Source organism: Bidens hawaiensis, unplaced genomic scaffold (genome assembly GCF_021521415.1).
Source record: "Bidens hawaiensis isolate Kalapana, Puna unplaced genomic scaffold, B.hawaiensis_p1.1 tig00030839_1, whole genome shotgun sequence".
NCBI lineage: Eukaryota > Viridiplantae > Streptophyta > Magnoliopsida > Asterales > Asteraceae > Bidens > Bidens hawaiensis.
The window spans coordinates 143,265-162,196 of NW_027495169.1; the positions used below are offsets into that span (position 1 = coordinate 143,265).

General features: G+C 33.1%; 4 protein-coding genes across 4 annotated transcripts; all 4 read right to left on the minus strand.

Annotated features, from left to right (window-relative positions):
- Positions 1 to 294: 294 nt before the first annotated feature.
- Positions 295 to 1,834, minus strand: LOC143581251 (E3 ubiquitin-protein ligase BOI-like). Its single transcript, XM_077064075.1, has 2 exons — positions 1,068 to 1,834; positions 295 to 963 (listed from the first exon to the last, which is right to left on the minus strand). Exons 1-2 carry the CDS (start codon positions 1,383 to 1,385, stop codon positions 472 to 474), a joined length of 810 nt encoding a protein of 269 aa, XP_076920190.1. The 5' UTR covers positions 1,386 to 1,834; the 3' UTR covers positions 295 to 471.
- Positions 1,835 to 2,926: 1,092 nt separating this feature from the next.
- Positions 2,927 to 3,523, minus strand: LOC143581255 (uncharacterized). Its single transcript, XM_077064079.1, has one exon. It carries the CDS (start codon positions 3,521 to 3,523, stop codon positions 2,927 to 2,929), a length of 597 nt encoding a protein of 198 aa, XP_076920194.1.
- Positions 3,524 to 7,750: 4,227 nt separating this feature from the next.
- Positions 7,751 to 9,723, minus strand: LOC143581256 (UPF0496 protein At1g20180-like). The gene is made up of 2 exons (XM_077064080.1): positions 9,698 to 9,723; positions 7,751 to 8,837 (listed from the first exon to the last, which is right to left on the minus strand). The coding sequence occupies exons 1-2, from the start codon at positions 9,721 to 9,723 to the stop codon at positions 7,751 to 7,753; spliced, it is 1,113 nt and encodes a 370-aa protein (XP_076920195.1).
- A 4,466-nt stretch (positions 9,724 to 14,189) lies between these two features.
- Positions 14,190 to 16,861, minus strand: LOC143581252 (uncharacterized). The gene is made up of 6 exons (XM_077064077.1): positions 16,613 to 16,861; positions 15,387 to 15,435; positions 15,164 to 15,290; positions 14,942 to 15,015; positions 14,472 to 14,544; positions 14,190 to 14,362 (listed from the first exon to the last, which is right to left on the minus strand). The coding sequence occupies exons 1-6, from the start codon at positions 16,785 to 16,787 to the stop codon at positions 14,252 to 14,254; spliced, it is 609 nt and encodes a 202-aa protein (XP_076920192.1). The 5' UTR covers positions 16,788 to 16,861; the 3' UTR covers positions 14,190 to 14,251.
- Between the last annotated feature and the right edge of the window lie 2,071 nt (positions 16,862 to 18,932).

Below are 18,932 nucleotides of genomic sequence, written 5' to 3' on the forward strand. Positions count from 1 at the left end.
TTTATAGGATTTTGTCACCAGTAATCAATGGTTAAAACTTTGTGCAGTTAGTCAACAATCACAATTTATACATTTTGCTAATAATCACACATTTTCTACATTTCACTTACTTTCAATTTTCTCTTCATGCTTTTACTGTACACACCTAATCTTCATACTTTTTTAACAAATTCACATCATCTCCCAACCATTTTTTTAAAATCATATGAACACATAATATAGAAAATGGTAATAATAATAAATCAAAACATAATTACTCAACAGAAAATGCCATAACAGCAGAAGGGGTCAAAGTAAAACAAGAAAGATTCTTTACAAACACCAACCTTTTTACATTTTTCTCAACATACCCATAACTATTTTGGATCTTTGCTACTAATAGTACTGCCAAAAAAATCTTTTTGATTACAAAGACCCCAGAAAAGAAACAAACCCAAACCCCATTTTTTAACTTTTTCCTTTCTGACCATTTTACCCCCCTCCATTTAGCCCCAAGAAAACCTCCAAGCTTCCATTTTTAACAGCTTCACAAACAGGACAAAACATCACTAGACCTTCACAACCCCTGCAACAACACAGATGCCTGCAGGGTAACAATAGCATGCACGTGCTCCTCACGTGACACACCTTGCACACCATTTTCTTCACATTTCCATTTTCATTTTCACCACCATTGTTGCATATTGACTCTGCATCTTCATGCCTTCTTGCTTTTGCTTGTTTAACCTTTGTGTTCAACTCTGTCACCATTACTTCAGTCTCCATAGCCTTTCTTTCCCAATTATCAACCTCTTGTTCAGCCATTAATAAATAGTTTTGAAGCTCATTTCTTCTCATCTTTGCAGCATTCAAAACCTCATCTTTTGCATCAATTAGTGGTCTCATCTTTGACTCATAATAACCCTGCATCATCACCTCTCTGTTTCTTGATTCTTCATTCAAAACAGCCTTCAATTTCTCATTCTGTGTAACAAGTAACCAAAATAAAATTATATTCAGACACCCTTTATCCCATTTAGAAATAAAAACAAAAACTTTTTAATCAATTCCCCCCCAAAAAAAAAAACCTGAAAATGAAGAAAACAGTCCATCTCCATCCTCTGTTTCTCAAGCTCAGAAGCCAAATCTTGAAACCCATTATTCATCATCCCAAATCTTGAATTTGATGAAGAAAGTTGATTACTTTGATACCCAGAACCAGAATTCATGATAAAGCTTTGATCTTGATGATTTTGATTATTTTCATCACCAAATCCAAAAACAGAGGAAACAGAGGAGAATACACAATCTTGAGGCAAATTAGAGAAGGGTATGTTGTTGTTATTAATATTAATATTATTGATGTTCTGATAATGATCAGAGTACAACTGTGCTTGAACAGCCATAATTACAGGAAAAAGAAAACCCAAAATGATGCAATCTTTGACTAGTCTGTTTAATAGTAATTTAATTTTGATAGTAGGTTATAGAAAAGATAAGAAAGCTATGAACAACAGTCTCTCTAAAAAGCTTTTAAATGGCAGTGGTTTAGTTACCTCTTAAATGGGGAAATAAGGTGCATTGGTATGTGAATGAGAAGGGATCTTTTTTTTGGGGGGGGTATATACACACATATATATGTATATATGTGTGTATGGAAAAAGTGAAAGGGGTCAAAAGAGGAAGAGTGTATTGTGCTTAGGTAATCAAATGACTAAAAATAGTGGGGGTGGAGAGAGGTGTGTGTGTATGTATGTGTGGTGTGATATATGTATGTATAATAATTTTGTGGTTGAATTGTCAAGGAGAGAAAAAGTCTTGAGGAAAAGGAAGGGAGGAGTCATGCAGATTTTGTGACAGAAAGAAAGGAGAAATTAGTTTCATTCAATCAACTTGGGAAATGTGAGGTGGTCATAATCAATACCTCAACTTCTTAGGCTGAGGGGTGTGGGGGGCTCTAATGGGGGCGCGAGTGGGGGCTCCAGCCAATAACATTATGACGTGTGACAGAGAGAGAAACTGGATAAGGGGGTGTTGGAGCCCCCGCTGGAGCCCCTGGCCCTGGTGTGGAGGGGCTCCAGCGGATTTTTTTTATTTTTTTATAAATGTATTAAAAAAACGTATTATTAAAAAAACTCATAAATTATTTAAAAAAACAAACATTAATTAAAAAAACACATTAATATCTAAAAATAAAATAAAAATTAAAGTACTAAAAAAAACACCGGTTGGTCCGGTGACGACCATAAATCGTCAATATAATCTGAATCTAGGTTTGGGTACCAATTTCCAGCCATGTTTTTAAAAAAAAGTTTGGAAGATGGGTTGATTTTGGGTTTTTTTTTGAAGTTGTGGTAATTGTTTTATGTGATTTTGGGTGTGGTAATTGTTTTATGTGATCTTGGGTTTATATATAGGAAGAACACATTTTTTTTTATTAAATTAAAGAGCCCAACGGCTCATTTCTCATGTCCCAACGGCTCTTTCACGTCTCCCAATGTCCCTTTACGCCATATTGGTCCCGCTAAGGGGCTTGCGCCTGCTTTGAATTCCGTGCTCGCGCCCCTCTCGCGCCCCGGGGGTGTGGTGCTAGCGCCTGGGGGCGCGAGCGGAGGGGCTCTAGCGCCCCCGCTGAAGACCCACACCCCTCAGCCTTATTCATTTGACTAGACCTTTTGGGTTGTTTTATATTTTTTTTTGAAAGATCAACAAAATATCAATAAAATATACTAGCTAGATGCTAGTCAAACAAGTACAGTTTTTAGAGACATGAGATAGCTAATTCCCTCCACCGTTATACAATTATCCATCTTAAAAACTAAAATCATTCCAACCCTCCCAAGTAACAAAAGTGAGTTTCGCTCTATTACGTACCCAAAGGAAACTTATCATCTTGATTTCCTCCACTAAGCTCGCCGCCCGAATGACCGCCCCGTCATGGACTACCTCATTTCGAGCCTTCCACAACCTCCAAATCGCAACCAACATTATAGCATAAAAAGGCTTTAGCCTTCTTTGGAATGAAAGAAAAATTGTGGAGCTCAAGAAGATCCCGAACTCGAAATGTGTAAATCGCGGGGACCCGACACCAAACGGAGATGGCATGCCAAACCGCTTGGGCAAGGCCACACGACACTATAATATGCTCCACCGATTCATTGTGATCTCCACAAAAAGCACAGTCAATCGAGAGAACATTAATGTTTCGGGCCGCTAACGCAACCCGAGTTGGTAAACGATCTAACTCCGCTCTCCAAGCCACCAAATTCACCTTTTTGGGTATCCAATTATTCCACTTAAATATAAACTCAGGCATAACACCCCGCTCGTTTGCAAGGTGCCATTTAATACTCTTAACATTAAACGAACCCGACTCATCTAGATCCCAACAAAGTCTGTCTTCTCCCAACTCTAACACCACATTTTGACATACCATAAGCAATTGTCTGAATTCATCCACCTCCTCTGAAGATCTCGGATTCCGGGACCAGCCCCACTGTCCGCATATAAAATTAGACTGCATGAATAACCCATCCGCTACCATGCAATTCTTCTCTGCCTCTAACTCGAGCAGTCTCGGAAACCGGGTATAAAACGGTTCGTTTCCAATCCATAAATCCAACCAAAAAGTTGTCTCGCCTCCACTACGAACCATAAATTTGATGTCCGAGCTGAGGTTTATACCTGTTAACTTTTTGATTGATCCGCGTGAGGAAGATCTACCCTGCGTCCTGCGGATGTTCTTGTGTTTGGCTGGGCAGGGGGTAAGCATGCGTGTGTTGACCTCACTGGGGTGTCCCAGTTGGTGGGGCTGAGAGACAGTGGCTTCGTACCGGGACAAGCGGTTTTGAGAGCGGAGTCTAGGAAGGTTGCTAAGCATGAGACATCGTGTTTGGAGAATCAGTACGTGTTCATTCCATTTGCCTTCGACACTTTTGGATCCCTAGCTCCCGAGGCGGTTCGCTTCTTGGAGCGGGTGCAGAAGGTGGTCCACAGTGACTCGCAGAGCCCGAGGAACCAAGGATTTATATTTAGTAGAATAGGCTTTGCGATTCAAAAGGGGATAGCGGCGCAGCTTGTTGCTCGCTTACCCATTATCCAGATGTAGTTCGGTTTGTGTTATATATAAAAGGATTTACGGTATTATAGTGTCAAAATTGCTACTGATATTAACGAACATTGAATGGATCAAAATTAACCTTACTTGCAAACATGTATATTTATTTAAATTGATTTTTCCAAGATAAAATTGGAATAAGTGGAATAAGTTAGAAACAAAAACTATAAACTATGTTCTAAGGTTTGTTATGTACGTTAGGTGTTAAATGCCTCAATCAACGATTATGCAAAAGTCCAGAGTGATTCCTCATAAATTACATTATGTAGTTGAAAGTGTCTAGTGATTATGATCATCTTGTTGGAACCAAGTTAAATAATAAACAAGCATTAATAACTTAGAATGGATGAATGGTTGGCAAGTTAAACAACGAAGGATCATTTGGGTGTGTGAAGTAATGATAGACTGTAATATAACATGGATGGTTATTGTTGATTAATGAAACAAAATAAGTTTTATGATAGTAATCAGCATGACATGATGACATGAAGATTCAATGCGTTGAAAAACCCTTGTGTTGAAATGGGAATATGACGTGTTTCGAGAATTTATTATTGACATGTTATGAGTTTGACTTCAGGAAGCCAAGATGTATATGGGAGAATTCAAGATACAATCAATCCAACATTCCTACATGCAAAGAGCTAAAGATGAGTGGTTACTATCATACACGTTGCATTGCAAAGCTGGTGGGAGATTGCAAAACAAACAAGAGAAGATAATTATAGAGTAAAACCTCTGTAGATTAATAATGTTAGGATCAAGATAATTTATTAATTTAGTAAGATATTATTATATCGATAAATTAATAAATTATTAATTTAAAGAGTTAGTTTATATCCGTGAACTCGAGAACTTGACGGCACAAATTGGATGTGAATGAGTTGCTGGATTATCCATGTGAAAATAATGAATGTTACGAGGTTCAAAGCATTGAAGAAATTATGGCAGCAACCGTTCAAAATCCGGTTAATGATGAAGCTAATGATGATTTAGTACCTTTGGAACCTGTCACTCGAAAAGAAGCATTGCAAATGGCAACAACCTTTTATTGCAATATGAGAATACAATGCCTCAACTCTTAAGTGCAATGGGAAGATTTAAAGATGAACTCAATATAGATTTGAAATTCATAAAAAACAAGTGTCTATATATTCAAATTTTACTAGACAATCATATAATTTTGGAATATTTTAGTAATTATTAATTTATAGTTTCGCTGTGACCAATATATTTATATAGGGATTTAAAAAAAAATATATTATTTTATTATTTTATCGATTGAGGTCTAATTTTGTACTAATCTCATGTTTGGACCGGATAAAGTATTAATTTTTTCAAGGTTATTAATTTATTGAATATTAAAGTATTAACTAATATGTAGACAAATTATAAGCCCATGATTGAGTTTATGAAATACTTTCTTGTTTGGCTAGTTTTCTCGCCAAAGAGGAAGTGATAAAACATACTCAATATGTCCTATTTGTTAACGATCATCACAATTTCACAAAATGTTTATAAAAAACTTGCTACTTCGACTTATGTTGTGTGTTTAATGTTGAAAGATGATATAACAATTAAGAAACGTTAAGTAGTGAGTTAGACGAAGAAAGATAGTAAGAGATCAAAGAAACACGAAGTAGTAATACTGTAATAGTTATATGAAGAACAATGAAAAGTGAAGAAAAAAATGTAAAAGAAAAGTAACAATATTCCACCCAGAAACAGGATCAAATACATTTTATTTTTAAAATGAAAACGGTGAGAACCAATTTGTTGTTTTGATTATGTTTATTTTTATAGGTGTTTGCTGCTATTTTTCGTTCGTATTTGCTAATTTTCGATTATGTGACGTTATAAGTATTTGCTTATTTATATTTTGATGTTATTATTAGATGTTTTCTTTTGCTATTATAAGTATTTGCTTATATATGTTGTTATTATTTTGTTCTTGATTTTGATTCTTTTGTTGTAGTTTTTAGGTTCATTTCTTTGTTATTATAAGTCATTGTTTATGTAGATTGGTATTGTAGTTGGTATTGTTTCTTACGTTCGCATTTTTAAATAAATTGGCGTTATTTCCTACGTACTCATGTTAAGATCAAAATGTACATGAACCTTCTCCTATTCCACCAATTGTAGGCTTATGTGAAACCATGGTAGACCTACGGCACTCCCTTTGTCATAATTCTTAGACCATCGTTAATATGATTAACCAACATAGACCCACAAAGAAATCTACAACTTTCGACTGTACTTCAGGGCCGGCTCGGGCATAGGGCAATGTGGGCGACCGGCCGGGGCACAATTTTTTGTATATATATATTCTTATGAAAAAGAAATATGTATATTTAATGTTTTACTCTAATAGTACAATAATTAGCTTGGTCTAATGACAAATATGTTTGACTTCCAACCAAAAGATTGTAGGTTCTAGTCTCACATGAGATATTTTTAAGCTTATTTTATACAAAAAAATTTTTACACAACCTAAATCATAACCAGATATGTTGATTTAAAAATTTATTGTTTAAACCAAACAAATACATAAGGCCTAAAAACATTTTTTGCTTATATTATTTCGTTACTCGTTAGAGTTTACGGACCTTTTTATTTCGGCTTAACCGAGGCATATAAATTCTCGGAGACGACCCTGCTATACTTATTCATGATTTAAAATGGAAAGTGCCCCCAAAACGGCACTGCATATTTTAGGTCATATTTTAGAGTTTTTGACAGAGAAATAACTGTAAGAGATTAGATAGATCGTTATTCTTCATCTTAGATGTGTTTCTACATCAAAGTAGCTTATCGTCTTATCTGACAATCATTGGCTTATCATCACGCGATCACAACTAAGACTAGGGTTTGATTTAATTGGTAGTTAAACTTTGTTAAATAAAAGCGGTGTTAATTTGTGCACTTGAACATTTTATTGTGTGCATGCAATCTTTGTTCATTATTGTGTTATACATATGTTGCATTGATTGAAGTTGAGTTACCCAACTACGTCAATTCCTTCGTAGTTAGCTTAGTTAAGATTATATTTCAATTTGCATGATAATCATAAGAATTTGTTATCCGTGTATTTACAAGTTTGGTTGAGTTTAAAATGTGTTTTACTTATATAACCAGTCTTATTGTGTATACTTGTTATTAACATGTTCGTGTTTCTGTGTGGGAAACAATACATGATAAGTTTTCGTGTCGTGTATATGTATACATGTTTCATATTCGTGTCTTATCATGCACGAGTATACACGATATACCAGCCCTAAGTTTCGAAAATCAATGTCTTACTAACCATTCTATGAGTACGTCATACTTAATGAACCGATCACACATAAAATGCATATAGGAATCAACTAAAGTTACATCTATAAGAACTTCTTTGGTAAGATGTTTTTAGCTTCACGAAAGACAAACGTGAAAAAGAGGGCATGAACGTTACAAATGCGGAGCAAAGAGTAAAGACACTCTACACAAATAGACGTGGAAGCTTCCTTGACATCCTAGTAATTCATAACTTTAATAAAATTGACAATAAAAACATAAACCCAATTTTTTATTATATGTATGTAGAGTGAACATATTATGATCATCAATAAGAGTATGTATCTTAAAGATATTTAAATTAAACACCTTTTTAATTAACTAACTACTACAAGGCATAATCTCTTCCACAAGGGCCCTTCTTGATCTATTGACATTGAGCAAACACAAGTAAATATGATCCTTCAATTCTTCCAACTGCTCCATGAAGCGACTCTCATGATCCCTAAACTCCCTCATCACTTCCTCTAACGCGTCCGACTTTAGATTTCCAACACAATTATGAGCCACCGCCCTCCCAAATTCAACTTCATCGTGTAATCTTCCCGCAAGTGAACCAATTGTATCAAAGTCTTTTATCAATGTGTATATCCCTTTGGCAGCCACATCTAGTAACACACTAACCCGTTTAAGCTCACCCGTCTTGAGACCTTTCTTGGCCATCTTTGCCTTATTGGTTAACCCTAATGAACAAGCCAACAACCCGGCAGATGTTGCAATCCCAACCAACCCATGAAGTGTAAGAACCAAAAATGCAACGGCTAACACGGTATAAGAAGCTATAAGTGCACAACCAATGCCTTTTTTCAAACATACGATAAGTTTTCGCTTTCTCTTTATTCTTGAGTGTTTTGTGGTTAACCTCTTTAGCAAGGGTTTAAGATGGTCACGCATTTTGGGGAACTTATCCGCGCTGAAATCCGATAGGGGGTTCGCCAACGATGAATACAAGGCTAACTCTTTGTATATTTCACAACATTGATCACTTTTGTGGACACTTTCGGCTATCTTGATGACCCTTTTGATTCTATGATGATTTGCATTTGCTTGATGGACAGATTGAAGAAGCTTTTCACATATCTTCCATGATTCTAAGCCGGCATTGAAGAAATTAAGGATTAATAAGCAATGTGTGTCAAAGGTGGTGGCTAAGTTAGCCATGGTTTCGTGTTCTGGTTCGAATAGGATGTCAAACTGATGAATGTAATGATCACACGAGTTCGAAGAAGATGAAGATGATTCATGTTCCAAGTCTATATGGCTTTGAACTTTGTGGCAAATATCTATGTAAGATTTGGTCCTAAACACATCGAGGTACTCTTTGCTAACATTTGCCTCATTGACAAGCCTACTTGTGGATTGTTTCTTGTATTTACCTGAAACAGCCAATAACAAGAAATTTAAAAAACTGCATGTATTCTAAATATTAGAATAAAATGAAATGATTAAAATTGCTAGCAAATACTATAAATTTCTTTTTTCTTTTATTAATTGTTCATATAATCCTTTTACTTAAAATATACAACCACTTACTATATTTGCCCGTATGGGCTAAAAATGTTCACAAGCACGTTTAGTTAAATGTTTTAGTTAGCCGTCACATTAGATTTCCACTAAGCTTTTAAAACAATATATTTTCTCTTCGGTTTACAAATATTCTCAAAAATTTGCACATTCCTGTATGTCATGACCACCTTTTAATTTTATTAATAATTAAATTATATTTTTATACAAAATGAGGTATCTTATAAAATATAAATTAACTTATTATATAAAAAAATAAATAACTTACCAGTATAATATATAATCTGTGAAATAATTTTAATAAACTTCTTATGAAAAAATAATAATCAGCTAATTTGTATACAAAATATAAATAGATTACATGTTTTAGTTACTTTACCAAATGACTATACTTATAATGATTTAAAGTTTAATATAAAGATATATGCCTATTGATTTAAAAAATGAGTTCTTTAGATTAGCTTTGCTACTCGGACTTTCGAATTCTTAATTAGAATTATGGGATCTTTTTGATTGATACTTTTATACATGAGGACATTTTATTCGTGGAATGAACCTATCCGAGAACAATTGGATGATGTTGATGACAAAATAATCATATATTACATTGTATTGCATTAGAACTTTTCTTTAATAAAAATATTAAACCAGAGATAAACGTAAATGAACCATAACCCTGTAGCCTATTCCTAATAGATTGATCCCAAAATAGTGTATCCAAATTATAAGAAAGCCACAACGTACTACGGAATTTGCTCTTGCAAAGTCATAATGGCACAACATGTATAAGGTCGTCGGAGCACATGAAGAGGTTAAAACAAAAAGAAAGTTCTCTTAATGGAAATGGGCAAAACCCTTGCAAACGGACACACCCACCGATGGAGATAGTCTTATGTTATATGCACATAAAATATCATACAATATTTTAGGTACAAATAAACATGTTATGTATATATATATTGTAGATCACAAATTACCAAAACACCTGAAGGTTGCACGTAAACAAGAGAAGCTTTTAAAGGTTGATGATGATAATTTACCTTTGAATGTGAATTTAAAGGGAAATTTGAATCTGATGAGACACATGATCTTCTTTGGGATATATAGAAACTGGACATGCAAACAGATTTCAAGTGAATTAAGAAAGATTACACTTGACAGACATCATGGGTATTTATAGCTAGGATAACAACAAACAATTGGAAAGTTTGTTTTTTTCACACGTTTCCTTCCATCTTACGTTTGCTCACTAAGATAAAGAGAGGAAGGGATATACATACATATGTATGCAATACATATACGTATGAATATATATTAAAACATGCATGCTTGTAAAATTCAAAATATATACCATGATATGTAATAAGTATAATACATCTAAAATTGAATTACAAATTAATAGGGGGTTAGGCTAAATGTACTCCCTGGTTGCTTGTCATACCTCCCCCCCTCCTCAACCAACTTTCATATTAACTCTTGAAATCATATAATTACTAAATTAGCACAAAAGTAAGGATTTAATATTATTTCTTTTTACAAGTTGCATTTTCTTTTTATGATTTCGAGTTTAGGGTTTTGGGTTTCGGTTTTAGGGTCTAACATTTAAAAAATATATGTTTGTGCTGTTTATTGATTTTTGGTTATTTTTAGCATTACATATTGAGAGTTAAAGTAGTTATAAATACTGGATTTTTTTTATAATCAATCTAGCTAGGTTGTTGAATCTGAATAAAGTATAAAAGCAGAATAAATTTATATGTTGCAGTTAACAAATGATAACAATGCCGTAAAATATCTTATAAATATTATAAATAATAAATGTGTCGTTTAGGGTTTAGGGTTCGATTGGTTTCGGGTTTAGGGTTTAGGGTTCGGTTTCGGGTTTCGGGTTTAGGGTTTAGGGTTTCGGGTTTAGGGTTTCGGGTTTAGGGTTTTTGGTTTGTTTTGTAAAAGATAAAGTGGTAAAATAAGGATATTATAAATATATATACTATTAAAATTAAAAAAAGATATTATAAATATTTATAATATTAATATTAAAAATATTAATATTAAAAAAAATAAATTAATAATAATACTTGATAGTTTTTAATTTGATATATGTAGTGGAGATATCAAATGAAAGTAATGTTGTAGGGACTAATATGTATATAAATAATGTTAAGAGCTAATTGTAATTTATGTAATAAGTTCAGGAGAGAAGTATATTTAGTAAAAATGGAGTAAGGGGATGTTGTTTAGCAGCACCCTTAATAGGCTCATGATGATGCTTAATATCTAAAAAAATCTATTGATTTGTTGGCAACATTCCCAAGAGTTTGGTTTACTTTGGGATAAGATTCATTTGCTTTGCTTCTACCAAACCATAATATGGTCGATTATTTTGGATTTTTCTTTAAAAGGAAACAATTTAACATTAAACAATGGCAATTTGTTATAAGATTATCCTTAAAAATAGATTCATTCAATTAATCTAGAAAAGGAAAATCCCCAAGGAACAATAACTTATCAATGTTTCAATAAAGCTAATGGATGCTTACTTCTTCTTTTAGTTTTTGATTTATTATAACATAATTATAAAACTATAATGCATATTTTTTGGGCAAATATTTAATTTAATATATTCTTTATTCAACCCGTGTAATATAATGTTTAACACAAAATCAATTTTGAGTAAAAGTATGTTATGAATACTTAAAAGTATTTGTATCAAGTGTTTTAACTAGTGCTTTCACGTCTGGAGTAACTAGCTAGCCAGTCAGACATATAGAAAATCGGTGAAGTTGGCGATCTAGATTGGCACATTTTTTTGGATGGCCTTTTTTAAGGGCTCACCCCTAGGAGGTGCATATGAAGCCTTGGGCTTAAATTGAAGATTGCGTTAAAGTTTTTTCTATTTCTAACAACTTTTAAACTTTAAATAAATTGCGGTTTTATTTAGCTCTTAAATCCGGTCTAGCCAATCCTAATGCGTTTATAATAAAGCGTACACATGTGAGTGTATATATTGAAATTTGAAGTATTCAAAGTTGAGAATACATTGTCACGCATATAAGTGGTTTTTCTAAGTTGTAATGCAGGTAAAAGATACAATAAGTACCTCTAATGATTTTAAATGACCATGATGAGCAATTGAGCACATCATTGCTTTGAGTTATTCGAGCATCTTCTTGGGAAAGGTTGACAGAAGTAAGCCAAAAGAATTGAAAGGAGTAACGTGGCAGTAGCTTAATTACCAAGGTATTTACTTGCACACATGAGTTGTTGTACCGTGTCAAACTTCCTTTTAATATATAACTAAAAATCTGATATACATCATGGATGTATAATATAATATTAATTCGTCCAACAATAATGCACTTTCCAAGTTGTAAAACTTTTTAATGAGTTTCCTTTTTGCACTCATAAATGATAAAGTTTGTTAAGTAACTGTAAACCCCATCACCTTGCCACTTCATTTTCTTTGACTTGTCTCTCTCTCTCTCTCTCTAGATATACATATACAGATATTAGATATATGCAATTGTTTGGGGAGATACGTGGGAAGGCAGCAAATGTGTAATACTTTGGAACTAGTTTTTTAAATTCTATCAAGTGGCTCTATAGATAAACAACATATGTTGATATATATTTATATTTATCTCATTAAAACATGTGCTAGAATAAGAACCACGAATATGTAGAGAACATAAGTTACATATCAAATTAACCATACTTTTAGGTGTGGTTAAGGAGGATAAAGTCATTATCCTAATATTTTTTACTTCCCTTGAACCAAGTGTCGTGGAGGGGCTTTTATTATCATCATGTCAGGCGAAGTAGTATTCACTAACTAAACCATCAAACACGTGTAATGGTTTAATTAACAAAACAATTTATATTTGATTGTGTGTTAGAGATGCTCTATTGGTTTTTATAGCATCTCTCTATTTATACACACACAAGACATTAAAGGCCAAAAGTTTTCAGCCTTTTCACATTAAGCAAGTTCACTGATCATGCATTTTCTATATTTAATAGTCTTTTCATGACATTGGGTTAATGTTAAGAAATGATTAGAATGCCATATTAATGTAGGTTATTTTTCAACAAGATATCGCTCGTTTAAGTATACGGTACGCATGTTTTCTTTATTTTCTTGAAAAACCGAGAACACAAGAAGGCGTTGGTCAGAGTCGTCATGGTCATCATCATTTTGGTCATGATACATGAGTCGTCGTCATCATCATTTGTTCATAATTCAGGAGTCGTTGTTATCATCATTTGTTCATAATTAAAGAGTCATCATCATCACCATCATCATGTTTTTCACACTCATTAAATTCATCTATGTGACAATGGCATCCTTTTAGAACCACAAAGTAAAACCATATATATATAGCCAGCCAATACCTTCAATCTCTATCTTAATTCTCTCAATCAAGCAAATAACCATCAATAAGTCATACAGATCATCAAGCTAGCTCAAAGGGGTCCATATGAAGAGCTTGTTTCATATTCGTCCTTGGCTAACCCACTACCAGAATTTAAAGCTGTTGTTGAAGAAGGTAAACACAACATACACAGGGATCAAAAGAATGGGTTGTGCTCTTGTTTCAGTTCGTATATGGTTTTAGTCGTTGCATTGCTAGTTCTTGTGTATAGGTCTCATTCGTTCATTTATGTTTTTTATGTTAATTAGTTTACATTTGTTTACGAATTCATCTAAATTTTTTAGGCACATTACAATTTAGTCTAGTTTTACAAATTGCCCAATAGAACTTAGTCAAGTTTTGGTAAGTTTTTAAACCTAACATATCTATGTTCATGTTTGCTTGTAATTGGTGTTCGCTCAGTAACTTTCAGTTCGTTTACAAGCCTACTTCCTACTTGCATGTTAGTGTGGCATCTCTAGGGTTGATTGCATGTTCATTTGGTCCAAGAAAATGGCCAATCCGAGTGAGCTCAAACATGTTACACAACTTGATGTGGCTCCAAAAGGATTTACATGTGTTTGTTAAAGGTAAATGTCATAGAACAAAAAAAACATTTGGTAGATGAAATCATGAAATAATTCTCAAATTGTGGATATTGAATATACCCATATCATATAATAAAGCCTTTTCATTTTAAAATTTTGATTGTAGATGCATAATAAACATACATGCAAATGTAAAGAAAACTGACACAGGATGAAGTGAACATGTATGGGGCCTTTTTATTGTACTGCAACTTGTGCTCATAATCTTTATTTAAGAATAATAATGGGCACAACAAGAAGCTTGCACAACAAGGCAGTTCAAGACATGGGAAAGTCATTTAAATATGTCTCAGTTTCTTGTACTCGTCAAAAGTGATAAACGTATCTTTGACCTTGAGCCAGTCTGCCGGTTTTGGCATGATAATTGCAATGTATCCTTCTCTATCCGCCTGCAGTTGACCACAATTCAGGTCAAAGTCAATATCAGAATCAAGAATCTTACAGATGCTTCAGTTTGAAACAATAGCATAAAGATAATAACTTTGAACATATGCTTACTGATGATTTTAGTAACTCGGGCTGCTTTATTAATTGTTCATTCACCTCCAATAAAGAGCCTTTAATACAACATCTGTCAAAAACCGCTTTCAAAATTTCAACTTTGATATGTAAAGTGACGTTCATAGTAAAAGTTAAGAGTTTGACTTTTGTAAAAAATGGACATATTTCGACTTCAAAATATATAAAAAAGTAATAAAACTTTTGGAAATGTGTGATGATAACTAGCAAGTAGCAACCATATGATGTATTTAAGAAAAAGATGGCGATAAAATTGTAATAAGTGTCAAACGTTTATGGTAAAATGTACTATGGAGTCAAAGAGTGGGCTCTTTGACTAGAAAGAATGCTGTACAATTTACCGCTTTAACATCCCCAAAAATCAGTTCTTGTTACATTTGAGGATAAATTTGTGAATGATACCAAAGATTTAATCCAAAAGACATTAAACAAAGTTAATTATTATTTACCTCACAATATAGAAAGTATCATTGGTGGTGCATACTTTACATAAAGCCGTGTTGGACTCAAATTGTTGTGCATTCTGAAAAAAAAACACAGAAATCAGGAATTAACAAAGTAATAACGTAAAAAAGGTAAAATAAAATATGACCACAATCTTTTATCATAACTGCAGAACACCCGAAAAACGTAGTTTTATGTTATTTCAAGAGATAAAACAATATACGTACCCTTTTGCGCTTCCCGGTGACCTTGATTTCACTCCGGTTAGACTTTCCAACATTAAAATCAACAGCAGTGATTCCTCCTTCATCCTTAAAGGCCACATGTCCAGCAGCCAACCCAATAACACACAACCTTTATTTTAATAATGAGAAAGAGAATATGTCAATACTAATAACCATACTTTGAGAAATAGGCGTGCCAAAACAGAGATAGTTTCAAGATTCATACCCGTTTGCATGGCGATAGATATATTGATCACGCTCCGGCTTCATAAAATCTACCATTAATTTAAAACACAAGAATGCAATCGGAAAAGGACATTAGATTCCATCACATTAACAACTGATAATTAGTTTTCTAAGTCAAAACTTTTTAGTACAACTGATAATTAGTTCAAGTCATCACAAATTCACAACAACCAAACTGAAAAGGAGATAAAATCATGAAATGGCAACCAGGTTTCTAACTTTGAATATCGTTCCACTTAAGTGACTCCTTTCTCTAACTACAAAACCAGGCAAGTTTCAATATTGTTCCATTTGTGAATTTTTCATAAATAATTAAACCGTATGAGCTCAATGAAACAATTATGAACCTTGGTTACTCTTGGTGACTTTCATTCTCACACTTACCTGTTACTTCAAGCTAATTTGAAAACAATAACACTAAATAGTAACCGAGTCTCATAACTGATCCATTTACTTTAATTTTAACAATTTATGAAAAGAGTTTACAATGGACAATATTGAAATTTGAGTGGATTTTTCGGTCTCACTTTTCATTGTGAAAAAGATTCATGTATGAAAACAAGGTGCCTATCCATGTGCATACCACATACACAACTATGATTTTTGGGCTCTAAATTTGAATTTTCAAAGTCAAACTACTTCGCTTCTTTGACCAAGATTAATGGAACACATTTTCATTAGTCCACATTTGACTTTGACACTTATGGTTTCCTAGCGACTGAAGCTATGGAACTACTTAGCCGTATCCAACGGCTCATGAATAGCAATGTTACCACCCCAAGGTCTATGAATGTTATTATTAAACGACTTAGTTTTGCTATCCAAAAAAAGCAATTGGCACAACTTATTGTATGTTTACCTTCTACTTCGATGTAAACATTACTCTTTAATGAAGGAAAATATAATGACCATGTTTTTTTTCTTGATCGGCCAATGTATCCTCCAAATGGGCTACTAGCTAAATTCATCACATAGGTATACACTCGCCTTTCGATCCAAGAAAAAACCCTCACCTAAAACCAACGCCCGTGAACCAAAGGCACAAAAATGCAGTGAGATAAAACCGGTTCAAATTACAATAAATTAGTTAACTTTTAGCTTCAAATTACATGTAAATAAAAACCACAAATACTTCTCTCAAACATTTAACTAAAAAAATACTAATAATAATAAAAGTTAAAGAAATTGGTTAATGAAATTGCATACCAGGAGCAAAGTATGAGACAAAATTGGATTCAATAGCAGAAGACGGACAAACGGGAAGATCATCAACGTTTGGCAATAAAAGCTTGTGTAACTCCTCATCTGGGTTAACTCCGTCATTATTAACGGCTGCCGGAGGACTTTGTGGTTGTTGATCGGCGGCGTTTTCGGTGATCATTTAAATAATTTATTTATAAGTTAACGGCGTCCTCCGATGTGAGATGAGACCTACGATTTGGGCGGATGGGTTAATGTTAGTTAATATGGATATTGGGCCCAGAAATAATATACGCAAATTTGTTTGTTGATTTGGGGTTGTTTTCAAGTCTTTGGGTTTTCTGTTAAATTATGTTTTAAGAACTGAAGTAAAGTACAAGGTTGTTTGTTTGACTTTTAGTTTTTATGTTTTTAGATTTAGACTTTGGGTATTAAAGCTAAATAAAAGCCCATTAAGAATTTAAGATGCGTAATTTTTATTATTATATTATTAGAATAGCGAATTTTCTTGTATTTAGACTATTGTACTCTTCAGATATGGTGAGTCATGTTGCCCCACTATGGCCTGAATATGTTGTCATAATCTGCCTTCACTGACTTTCTGAGTTTGGCTTGGGTGTTCCCCCGGGAAACCATACCGTCGCCCGCCGCTTGACAGTGATAGTGCCCACCACAAGAGCAAAACTCTCTTGCGAAACACACGGTGGGACTAAAACTTAGTTGGACTCGAGGTTCAAACTGACAACCTTTGCACGATGCGTAGCTTAAATCCTTCGTTGTCAATATCAACCCAATGTGACACAAGTGGGGTTTAAATTAACATTTAATTATTGTTTTAAAGTAATATTTAATTTTGATTTTTAAAATTTGATAATCATTTGTAATTAACATTTTATTTAAGAAGGTTTCAATTCTTTTTTAGGTTGTCTTTTTTGCATGTAGGGAATCGTCTAAATTGGTCAATGGCATGATTTTGTACTCCTTTTATTGTATTGTTTAATGTTTAAACAACCGGTTTAAACTACTTGAATTTAGATCTTTTGTAGGGGTCATGATCGGGTATTATTTAACAAGGGTAAAGTTAAAATATAAAGGACAATAAAAATGAGAATGGTGAGAATTTGAATGACCGAGATTAATTAATAAATAAAAATTGATGAAAGAGCATGAATGTAATAACCCACATTTGTTGACTTTTTCTCTCCACATGCAATGCACATGCCAATTCCCCCATCATTTTAATATGTTCATAATTTTTTCATACGACATTATTTATTTAAAAAAAATTCACCATAATAATAAGCGTTTTTTTATCTTTAATATGAGTATCACATTGTTATATAAAAATAAAAAAAATTAATGGGTTTTTTTAATTGTGTTTTTTTGTTGTTCATTGTGTCTTTTAGTTGAGTTTTCATATGAATTGTATTATAGTTTTTGATCATTATATTTTTCAATTGGTACTCGTATTAAAGACAAAAATTAAAACAAAGATTACGTCATTTTGTCGTTTTGTTCGTCATTAACTTTTAATCGTTGTGTAATACGTTCATTGTCTTTTATTCGGATTGACATACGACAAATTCATTTAATTTGAGAAAAATAGTATTACGTTCATTGTATATTATGTTCAAGTCATTGTGTAATATGTTGTTTCCATTGTATTTTACGTTTCTAGCCATTGTGTTATATATATTCACCATTGTGTCTTACGTTTTAGGTCATTGTGTGATACGTATTCACCATTGTGTCTTACGTTTAAGGTCATTGTGTTATACGTATTCACCATTGTATTTTACGTTTCAAGTTATTGTGTAACATGTATTAATCATTGTGTTTTATGTATTAGATAATTTGTTGTTATTTTATCATTGTTTTCACATATTTTTATTACACAACGGTGTTGTTAGTATTTAAAAAACATAATGATGAGTTGAAAGACACAATGACGAAAAAAGACACAATGATAAGTGAAAAGACACAATGGTGTGCGAAAAGACACAATGACGAAAAAAGACACAATGGTGTGCGAAAAGACATAATGGCGAAAAAAGACACAATGATAAGCGAAAAGACACAATGGTGTGCGAAAAGACATCATGACGAAAAAAGACACAATGATAAGCGAAAAGACACAATGACGTGATTTTTGTTTTAAATTTTATATAACAAAAATCATACTCATATTAAAGATAAAAAAAACGCTTGTTATTATGATGAACTTTTTAAAAAAAAAATATCATAGGAAAAAGTTATAAACGTTCTAAAATGATGGGGATATTAACATGTGTCTTGCATGTAGAGAGAGAAAATGTGTACAATTACC

What these genes read in the sequence shown, in the direction of transcription:
- LOC143581256 (XM_077064080.1), bottom strand. Translation starts at nt 9,723, where the DNA reads ATGACTTTGCAAGAGCAAATTCCGTA. An exon ending in TTGCAAGAGCAAATTCCGTA is followed by an intron (nt 8,838 to 9,697) that starts GTACGTTGTGGC and finishes GAATACATGCAG; the next exon opens with TTTTTTAAATTTCTTGTTAT.
- LOC143581255 (XM_077064079.1), bottom strand. Translation starts at nt 3,523, where the DNA reads ATGGTAGCGGATGGGTTATTCATGCAGTCTAATTTTATATGCGGACAG.
- LOC143581252 (XM_077064077.1), bottom strand. Translation starts at nt 16,787, where the DNA reads ATGATCACCGAAAACGCCGCCGATCAACAACCACAAAGTCCTCCGGCA. An exon ending in TGTCTCATACTTTGCTCCTG is followed by an intron (nt 15,436 to 16,612) that starts GTATGCAATTTC and finishes AATTAATGGTAG; the next exon opens with ATTTTATGAAGCCGGAGCGT. An exon ending in CCGAGTTACTAAAATCATCA is followed by an intron (nt 14,363 to 14,471) that starts GTAAGCATATGT and finishes GGTCAACTGCAG; the next exon opens with GCGGATAGAGAAGGATACAT.
- LOC143581251 (XM_077064075.1), bottom strand. Translation starts at nt 1,385, where the DNA reads ATGGCTGTTCAAGCACAGTTGTACTCTGATCATTATCAGAACATCAAT. An exon ending in ACTGTTTTCTTCATTTTCAG is followed by an intron (nt 964 to 1,067) that starts GTTTTTTTTTTT and finishes CTTGTTACACAG; the next exon opens with AATGAGAAATTGAAGGCTGT.